The 11024-nt window shown below is 47.5% G+C and overlaps 1 protein-coding gene across 1 annotated transcript; it reads left to right on the forward strand.

The window, feature by feature from the left end:
• The first annotated feature begins 2456 nt into the window (after positions 1-2456).
• Positions 2457-3986, forward strand: LOC132038085 (uncharacterized). Its single transcript, XM_059428809.1, has one exon. The coding sequence runs from the start codon at positions 2457-2459 to the stop codon at positions 3984-3986; it is 1530 nt and encodes a 509-aa protein (XP_059284792.1).
• The last annotated feature ends 7038 nt before the right edge of the window (positions 3987-11024 follow it).

Genomic DNA, 11024 nt, shown 5'->3' on the forward strand with positions numbered 1-11024 from the left:
TTGAAGAAAATGAAAAAAGTCGCTAAAATGCAAAAACTGGACAAAATTGAAAATCTGAAATTTGGGACGTATTTTGTCATTTTTGGACTTGAAAAAATTGGAGAACTATAAAAGCAAGAGTTGGAGAAATTATTTTTCAACTTTGGCTATGTTTTTTAAAGTTAAATGAAGAAAATAAATAAGAAATAAAAAATACGAGCAATTACATAGAATCAAAAGAAGTAAAGGCTGGAAAATGAGAAAAAAATGAAAGATAAATATGTGAAATTTTAAAACCATAAACAATTTAAAAAGTAAAAACAAAAAAGAAAGTAAAATAATAGAAATAAAAATAAATTTAAAAGAAAAGGAATTAATAATTTTAAAAAAAAGTTGTCATGTAATTACACTCAATTCTCACTCCCTCCCTTCGAGAATTAGAGAGTGTAATTAGCCCTAATTCCTCTCTAACTTGGTAATTTACTTGGCCAAACTGTCCATCCAGTTCCAAATCCCTTGTGGCTTTCCAAATTACTCTCAATTACAACTACTTCCAATTTGCTTGTGGCTTTCCAAACAGGCTTACATGTATATTAAGTGCATTAATGAAAAAGTTAGATGCAACCAAATGGATGTTACATGCCCACAGCATTAATTTGTTGTTCAACTGTCTAGTACAAATGGTAAATAGCTGCATTGCCAACTACTCCTCTTAATGAAGATATATATTTAATCGGATCTGTAAATTTGTTGTCAACACTACGTTCATTTTATAGGTGTCGAAAGCTTATTCGAGGGATCTTGGTGGACGAGTTAGGTTATATATTAAATATGTCAAAATAGGTTGGAACCAATAAACGAGCATTTTATCCCATCATATATTATCATTGAAATCTCAAATTTGGTAATGATTATCATCATACTCTGTTTAAACTCTTTCTTATTCTAGGATTAAATCTGATCCGGAGCAAGCTCTATCTACCGTTGGAGCGCTCCATATGATTTGTTTGGGTTCATCATTTTATTAATTTTCGTATATACAAAACATTAATGTTTTATAGGCCAATAATTACCTGACTTTTTCAAATTTTTTTTCCAGCAGTAACAAAAGGAATTATTGCCCTAAAATATCAAATAGTACAACTTTTGAACCACAATTACTTGAGCTCCAAAACCAAAAAAAAATCCTAAAGATTATTCCAGTTCACTAAAAATGAGCACATCAAAGAAATTAAAATGCAGATCATATAACATTCATGTACAGGTTCTCTCCCATAATTTTGTATACGGGTAAAACCGAGGACGTGGACATGCTCAGTTTCCCGTTATCATGATTATGCTCGGGGCGGAACCCGAGCATCACATCGGGATCGAGAGCTCGAGAACGGATTTGTGCGAGGCAATAATGGAAGGACGATCTGCTGCCAAAACGGAAGGCCGAAATATCCGCCCCACCCGGATTTTCCGGCGCCAATCCCGGTGACACAGCTGTTAACAGATTGTTTGCTTTATTTAGAATTGTACTAGGTCTGTAACTCCTCTACTATATAAAGGGGATGCCCCCATTCAGAAAGGGGGTTGGAAAAAAAAAAGAATAGGAGAGCATTGAGATCAATAGCCAAAAGAATATTGTTTCTGTTCATTTTCGTTCATAAGTTTTGTTTTGTTTACATTCCTTGAAAGCTCGAGATAAAAGAAGCCGACCTCGGTTTCCAAACTCGAGACCTTGCAAACCCGATACTTAGTCAGGTTTGATTTATTGTGGCCATTGCACTGCGTGTTTTACTGTTCATACCCCACATTGAATTTAGCTGCGTATCTTTGGCACCGCACACAAATTTAACTGCTTACTTATTTAGGGTTAAACAGTTTGGCGCCCACCGTGGGGCCTTAGGTATTAGCGGCGGCTCAATATAACACTGTGTTCAAACTCGATATTTTACACTTGCTCTTTAGGGTTTGATTTCGTGTATACGAAAATGTCGGATTCACATTCGTCAACTTCCAAATGGAACCGAGCCATCACGAGCATGATGTCGGTGATGCACGGATCACGATGTTCCCCCCGTTAATCCAAATTTCGAAGTCGGTTCATCGGTGGGAAATATGCCGGTCGGTGAAGATAACGGAGCCATGCTGCAGCAGCTCCAGAACCAGTTGGACATGGCCATGGCTCAGTTGCAGGCCCAACAAGAGATCATAGTGCAATTGCAAAATCGGAATCAGGCACCCGATGTTGTTCCATCGGAGCCGACCCAAGATACGGAGGAGAGGCAGGTCCCGCAGGGCAACGACGGACCCCTCGGGCAAAGTATCGAGTTGAAAAGAATGCTCGTGGAATTGACTAAACGAGTTGAATCCGGTGAAAAGAAGATAGAGGCGAATGATAAAAAGGTGGAAAACTATAATTCGAGGGTCGATCAAATACGGGGCTCCGCCGATGCGTCGAGGGGCCGGACTCGAAAAAATTTGTTCAAATGCCGTTTCCGCCGAGTGCGGCACCAATGAAAATCCCCAAAAGGTTTCGCATGCCCGATATCCCTAAGTACAGCGGGACAACCGACCCGAACGAGCATGTAACTGCATATACATGCGCTATCAAGGGCAACGATCTCGCCGATGATGAACGGGAATCGGTGCTACTTAAGAAATTCGGAGAAACCCTGTCGAAGGGAGCTATGCTTTGGTATCATAACTTGCCCGAGCATTCAATTGATTCGTTTGCCATGCTTGCTGATGCTTTCGTTAAGGCCCATGCCGGGGCTATCAAAGTCGAAACCCGGAAGTCAGATCTATTCAACGTCAAGCAACGAGACGACGAGACCCTCCGCGAGTTCGTGGATCGATTTCAAATGGAACGCATGGACTTGCCTCCGGTTACGGACGATTGGGCCGTTCAGGCTTTCACCCAAGGGCTCAATTCAAGGAGCTCAATCACCTCGATGGAACTGAAACAGAACTTGATAGAGTACCCAGCGATCGCCTGGGCGGATGTGCATAACAGATATCAGTCTAAAATAAGAGTCGAAGACGATAAGATTTTGAGGGCCGCTTCGGTGTCGTGGCACTCGGGTAAAGGAGTCGATCATCCGAAGAGAGTGGTGGATCGAGATTCCAGAGCATCTTATGACCGATACCAACCATATTCGCTCGATCGAAGGGGGAAACGGCGTAACAATGAATCAGGCAAAGTTGATAAGAGAAGCGACCGAAGGAACGACCGAGGGCCAAACAACCGCGGGTTGATTAACAAAAACGCTGTCGAAAGAATTTCGGGGAACAGAGAGATTCCAAGGTTATCCGAGTATAACTTTTGCGTCGATATAGCAACTTTAGCTGCGGCCGTTAGCCGGAACAAAGAAACGAGGCATCCAAGGCCCATCCAATCTGACCCGGAGAAGCGGGACAAGAACCTTATTTGCAGGTACCATCATACTCACGGTCACCGGACCGAAGATTGTCGGCAGCTAAGGGAGGAGGTGGCTCGTCTATTCAATTTGGGCCATCTTCGAGAACTCTTGAGTGAGCGAGCAAAAACCCATTTTAAAAGCCTGGATTCCAACAAGCCGGACGGACGGAAGAGCCCATCGTGTGATACATATGATCATGGGAGGAACCGAAGTGAGCCCGTGGGGCCAGTGATGAAACGCACAAAAATCTCCATAACGAGGGAAAAGCGTGTTCGGAGCGATGACCCCGAGGGTGCCATCACGTTCGACGACGAGGACATGGAAGGCATTGCACAACCACATAATGACGCACTGGTAATCTCTATCCTTGTCAATAATGTTAGAATTAAACGTGTGCTGATTGACCCAGGTAGCTCGGCTAATATCATCCGATGGAGAGTCATTGAACAGCTGGGACTACTAGAACAGATCGTGCCTGCCATCCGAGTCCTCAATGGATTCAACATGGCATGCGAAACGACCAAAGGCGAGATCACTCTACCAATCAGCATGGTTTGGTGTTACGCAAAGAACGAAGTTTTATGTGACGTAAGGTGATATGGGATATAATGCACCGCCGGGACCGTGGATTCATCTCGCAAGGGCGGTCCCATCGACTATGCATCAGATGTTGAAGTTCCCGACCCCAGAAGGCATCAAAACCGTCCGTGGTGAACAGCAGGCTGCGAAAGAAATGTTCGCGGTCGAAGAATCTGCTAAGACCGCAAAAGCTCCAGATCGGGCTAAAGGGGAGAATGTCAAATAGCAATTACAGATCCCGTCCTCGGAATCCTCAAAAGAGCGGGACGGGGACACACTAGATGACGAGTCAAAGCTCGGGGTACCGAGAACCTTTGTGGGACCCGATGATTCTGACGCCACCAAATCCACCGTTGAGGAGCTCGAGCAAGTGGCATTGTTTGCCCATTTGCCAGAAAGAAAAGCGTACCTGGGCACGACGTTAACGCCCGATCTCAGGGACGAATTTGTTGAGTTTCTTAAAACTAACTCCGACTGTTTTGCTTGGTCCCATTTAGATATGACAGGTATCTCACCGACGTGACGACACACAAAACTAAGTTTGGACCCGAGTTTCTCCCCGGTCAAGCGAAGCGAAGGCCGCAACCCGAGGCGAAGCATGCTTTCATCAAAGACGAGGTAACCAAACTCCTTAACATGGGTCCATTCGAGAGGTAAAGCATCCGGATTGGCTAGCTAACGTTGTAGTAGTACCTAAAAAGGGAATAAGTTTAGAATGTGCGTAGATTACAAGGACCTAAACAAAGCCCTCGCCCGAAGGATTCTTTTCTTTGCCCGGATCGATCGCATGATCGACGCTTCCGCGGTCATACACACCGAGTTTCCTCGATGCGTACCCGGTTACAACCAGATCCAAACGGACCCGGAGATCGAGAAAAGACTTCTTTTATAACTAGATTCGGCACGTATTGTTATAACGTAATGCCTTTTGGCCTAAAAATACCGGTGCAACTTATCAACGCCTAGTAAATCGAATGTTTGAGCATCAAATAGGAAATCCATGGAAGTTTATATTGATGACATGGTCGTTAAGTCCCTCGCGAGGCGAGGACCATTTGAAATTTTTGCGAGAGACTTTCGACATACCGAGGAAATACAACATGAAGCCGAACCCGAAAAATGCGCTTTCGGAGTCGGATCGGTAAGTTTCTCGGCTTCATGGTATCAAATCGGGAATCGAAATCAACCCGATAAAATAAAAGCCATTGAGGACATCACCGTGATAAACGACATCAAAGGGTACAAAGGCTAACGGACGCATAGCCGCTGCGAGCCGTTCATTTCCGGATCCTCGGATAAGAGCCACCATTTTTCTCATTGCTCAAGAAAAAAGACGGACTTCGCGTGGACCACCGAGTGTCGACGGCTTTAGCGTAACTCAAAAGATACTTATCAAGTCCACCCCTCGCTCCACACACCGGCGCGCACGAGCAGCTTGTATTTGTACTGGCCGTGTCCGAGATTGCGGTAGCGGTGTCCCGGTTCGGGAAGAGAATGGGACTCGGTATCCGGTTTACTATGTGAGTAGAACTCTGGTGGACCCCCGAGACCAGTATCCTCATTTGGAAAAGCTCGCTTTAGCTCGTCATTTGAGTGCATCTAGAAAATCGAGGCCTTACTTTCAATGTCACCAATATGTGTTGTAACGTCATACCCCCTAAGGAACGTCACGCATAAACCCGAACTCTCGGTGCCGACTTGCAAAGTGGGTCGTAGAGATTAACGGATACGATATTGAGTACAAACCCCGAACCGCTATCAAATCCCAAATCGGGCAGATTTCGTGGCGATTTCGCGCCGCCACGATCCCCGAGGTTGATAAGGAAATGCTTCTGCCTCGGGACTAGCACGGAGTTTGGACCCTTCATACGGATGGTGCATCCAATGTGAGAGGTCCGGGTTGGGGATCGTTCTCAAACCCTCCCTCGTGACGTGATAAGACAATCTATAAGGTCCGCCGATTTAACTAACAATGAAGCCGAGTATGAGGCTATGATTGCGTTGTGTTTAGAACGGCCAAAAGTTTGGGAGCCGAGGTCGTGGAGGCAAAGTGTGATTCTCTCTCGGTGGTCAACCAAACGAACGGAACCTTCGAAATCAAAGATGACGAGAATGCGGAGATACCAAGAAAGATTGCGGTGTTGTCCTTCGCCGGTTCAAGGAGTGGACATTGGAGCACGTTCTCACGTGATCAAAACAATGAGGCGACGCCTTGGCAAACCTAGGATCTTCGGTCGAATCGAGAAGGGTTCTCCTCCGGAGCAAGTGGTGGCAACAAGATCGGTCATAGAACCGGCCACGCCGAGATTAACTCGACTAGCCTCACTGGGATTGGCGAACAAATACATAGACTATCTCCAACAAATTACCCTTAGATGCCAAAGAATCACGAGCCCTCCGAACTAAGGCATTTTGTCTAGTCGATGGCCAACAGACGAAGATCATTCCATGGTCCCTTGGCCGATGCTTGGGACCGGGGGAACCGACTATGTCCTAAGGGAAGTTCACGAGGCACTTCGCGGAACCACGCGAGGCCGATTCACCGGTACGCAAATTAATCGGAGCAGGTACTACTGGAATGAGACGGATGGGTACGCCAGGACCTTCGTTCAGAAATGTAATGAATGCCAAAGGCACGCCCCGTCCATACATCGACCCGGGGAGGAGCTACATCCGGTCCTCTCCCCATGGCCGTTCATGAAATGGGGTATGGACATACGTGGGACCCCTCGCCGTGGGCTCCGTGTAAGACACAATTTATCTTACTTATGACCGACTATTTTTCTAAGCCGGGTCGAAGCGCAGCATTCGAGAAAGTCCTAAAAGGAAGTCATCGATTTCATTTATGATCATATAATCGTCGATTTGGGGTACCGTAGAGATCGTACGGACAACGGGAAGCGCCGTGGGTAGCAAGGTCGCAAGTTTTTTGAAGAGTACAAAATTAAGAAGATTTTATCAACCCCATATCACCTGCGCGAACGGCCAAGCCGAGTCTACCAATAAAATCATCCCGTGCACTTGAAGAAGAGATTGGCCGTTCCAAACACCGATGGAAGGAGGTCCCGCTCCGAAGTTCTCCGCGGGGCTTACCGCACAACGGTGAGGTCAAGCACCGGGGAAACTCCGTTCTCCCCACGTATAGGAGCAGGCCCCGATACCGTTGAGGTTGGTGGCCGAGCTTAAGGTTTCGTTATGCCACCGAGAACTCGAACCACGTGGCAATGGTCGTCACCTCGGATCTCGTGGACGAGAGAGGGAAAGCACACATATCCGGATAGCCGCACAAAAGCAAAGGACGCGGAGGTATTATAATCGGAGGGCGAACCTTAGACATTTCCAAAATTGGGGACTTGGTACCGAGAAAGGTCACGCTTTCACACAAGAACCCTCACGAGGGGAAGCTAGCTCCAAATTGGGAAAGACCGTGCGGGTAACTCGGAATAACAGGAAAGGGTTCTTATCAGCTCGAAGATAGAGAGGGACACCAGTTGAAAAATAACTGGAACGTAGCGCACCTGAAGAGATATTATTGTTAAAGGTATGAATAACTTCCCCTTTTCTTTTAATTCAACCTAACCATGCAGGAATGCAGCCCGAGGGAAGCGAAACGGATAAACCGATGTTTAAAGGTCATAAGCATAGGAGCGAAAGCACGTGTCGCACTCTTTTTTCCCTTCGACCGTTTTGTCCCGAGGTGGTTCGGCAAGGTTTTAATGAGCGGCCACGAACGCCGTGCTACAAATATAGATCGAGATCGAGAACGGGGACTTCACTATTCGATCGTTAGTACCCGAGTCCTCATACTTCGAACTCAAGTACTAGGGGACTACCTACTATATCGTGAGTATAGACTACGGTCTATGCATATGTAAAAGCCGAGGCTTGAACAATAGGATTTGATGTAAGGACCAAACGATTGATCGAATCGTGTCCATTTAGTTCGTTCTCGCCACTGCAACAATTACGAATGTATTCCCAGACCGGTTTCTTTAATAAAAATCTTATTTCGTTCTAAAGGATCCTATGTTATCAAATATCGAGAAACAATCAAAAGACTACGGTCTAAATGATTACATAAAGACTATGGTCGAAATTATCGCGTAAACCATCAAGGACCACGGTCCAAAACGGTCGATGACAATAAAAATCTTATTTCGTTCTAAAGGATCCTATGTTATCAAATATCGAGAAACAATCAAAAGACTACGGTCTAAATGATTACATAAAGACTATGGTCGAAATTATCGCGTAAACCGTCAAGGACCACGGTCCAAAACGGTCGATGACCTCGGCTTAAAAAAATGCAAAATTATCACAATCAGGGCCGCCTCTTAAATCACGAAAGGGTCGTTACCGTCCGAATTCTATTGACCGCAATATGGCAAATTATGACAAAGGCATAAACCAGGCAAACAGTGAGAGCATTAAGCAGGAAAACACTTTGCAAAGTCAAATACAAATTTCGATCATTCATACACGAAAAACGAGATTTACAAAGGCCCAGACAGTGGCCCCAAAACAAATAGCCAAAAACAAACAAAAAAAAAACAGAGAAGAGTAAAGCCTCTGAACTATTCTTCACCAGACCCCTCGGAATCTCCATCGGCCAAATCGGTGTCAGCATCTGAATCCTCGGGATCAAAATTAGCCTTCGCCTCTGCCTCGAGCTTTCTTGCTTCCTCGACCAAACTCGACAGATCCGCTCCAGTGGCTTGTACCTCCTCGAGGGTCATCCTACGGGACAAACATCGTTCATACTCAGCTCTAAGATCACCGGCCTTTCCGGCAGCTAGCCACGTCGCCTTATATTGACCGAGCATGTCGTCATAGCCCGAGAGTTGATCGAGAGCTTTCCCATGCTCAACCCGCGCTTAGCTATGGCATGACCCACCGATCCCTCTCCGCCCCTACCGAAGCGAGCGATGAGCCAAGGTTCGTTATTTGTCCTTCCGCCGACCGGTTGATCCCGAAGAATATCACGCTCGGCCACAAAGACCGACGGTTACCGCCGAGGGAATCAAGCTCGGTTCGATCCCATCCGAAGCTCGAACGGCTCGATCTATCCGCGTCGACATACGCCGGCCGAGAAGTAAAGGCGTTAGTATCGGCTATTAAAGACTCATTGTAAATTCAAAGCTCTTACCTTCTCGGCCAACTCGTCGCGCTCGCGTTCCCCGGCTTCGGCGGCTTCGCTCCGAGCCGTGTCGAGTTCCGATTTACGGAGGGAGATATCCGGAAAGACGAGGAATGCTCACTACCTTTGCGTATAAGACACAGAAGCCTCATCAATCCTCCGACTGCGGCGTCGAGTTCTTCCCGGAGCCGACCCACTTCGAACCTCAACTCGCGGAAGCTCGCGCGGTGGAGCACGAGGCTCAGAAGGAAGATTGAACGGATATCAAAATAACGTTCAAAGTTAAATAAGTTGGGTAAGTCGAATCCAAAATCAAGAATTACCCGATTCAAGACGTGCCGAGCCTCATCGAATGTGCACGGTTCACTAACCTCGGCCATTTTTTGTCGATCCTCTTGGGACACCAAGGGATAGTGTAGCTAGATATCCCAACGAGACCCGATAGCATATTCATATCGGTAACACATTAAAGGAAAGCCCGACCTCCGACCTCGATCAACGCTGGGCAGAAACGACTTCTCCCGGTCTAGGGCTCGAATTAACCCCAAAACGCTAGCCGCGGATGCGCGGATGCCGAAACCCGACATCCCTGCAGCCGATATTTCATACCCTCCATGACCGGTCGCCCGCTTCGGTCACCCCGGTTTCGGCTACTCGCGCCCATCGGCAGGAATGTCCACCAATGGCGGCGGAGAATCTCGTATGCAAATTATCGTTTCGTAAGTGGCCACGGCTCGTGTCGGAAGAACGAGCCAATACCGCACAAAGATAGTGGGTACCTTAGAACCTCGACATCGAGGAAGTTGCTCCGTCCGCCGGTCGGTGGCGGGCCTCGGCACGCCTCGAGCGGGTATACCCGCCGACCCCGAAATGTTACCCCGAGTACGACTCGAGCTTTCCACCGACGGTTTGGTGGCTACGGCGAGAAACCACGCGGCTCATTTTCGAAGATCCGATCGATATAGCGATACCTCGCCCCAAGCCAGTTATCATCTTCCTGTGATGATCTAGTAATTGACTTGACCTTTCCCGGCCGTCGAAAACGTGGGTCGGGGTACCGCTCCAAAGGCCTCCCAGGGGTAACATCCGTCGACTTTATTTTTGGCTCGGGCGGGGCTTGGCGGGGCTGGAAGATTTCTTTTCCCTCTTTACGATCGAATCTCCTTGGCCAGCGGCCTTCCCATGCTCTTCTTTCGTCGAAATTCAGAGCCTCGGCGGTTGCCTACGGCCTCGAATCGGGTAGCCTTTGATAAACCTAGGCAAAGAAGGAAAGGTCGGTTCGTGGCCGTGTGTGTGGCTGCACGAACGGAAGAAATGTCATTAAGGAAGAGGGAAACACCGTGGGTCCGGCCTGCGACGGGGCCGGGATAACGCCTAGGTTGCGTGGCGTAAGTCGGTTGGGAGCGTATCTTGATCCATTGGTCGAGGTTGGGGTACACGGCGGGGTTCGGACCGACGGCTGGCATTACACGCGAGCGAACGAGAGATTAATGACAAGGGCGGGCGTACGGTGAGTCGTATCGACATAAGTTAACTTACGTTTGGGGGTTCCGTTTCTACGGAAACGAAAGTTTGTCGGCGGGGATCGGAGTCATTGCCCCATGCGGACTCGGACATACACCTTGCCAACCTCGATCCTGTCTTCGTCTAAAGCGAAACGGCGCTTTTGCAGCACGTTTGGAGAGTTTAATCATTCCCCCTTTAAAAACACGGGGGCTGTACAAATGGAGAAGGTGTGGCACCGTGAACGGGACGTTCGCATTCGTAGCAAAATGCCTGAGGAGCACCACGATCCTCCAGAATGACGGATGAAGTTGGCCGAGGGTGACCTCATATAAAATACAAAAGTCGACCACGGGCGGGGTCGAGTGTGGTAAAGTAGAAAGGGTAAGTAAACGCTCGAAATACCCGCCTGCGTG

This window comes from Lycium ferocissimum, chromosome 11 (assembly GCF_029784015.1).
Source record: "Lycium ferocissimum isolate CSIRO_LF1 chromosome 11, AGI_CSIRO_Lferr_CH_V1, whole genome shotgun sequence".
In the NCBI taxonomy this organism is placed as follows: Eukaryota; Viridiplantae; Streptophyta; class Magnoliopsida; order Solanales; family Solanaceae; genus Lycium; species Lycium ferocissimum.

What these genes read in the sequence shown, in the direction of transcription:
- LOC132038085 (XM_059428809.1), top strand. Translation starts at nt 2,457, where the DNA reads ATGCCGTTTCCGCCGAGTGCGGCACCAATGAAAATCCCCAAAAGGTTT.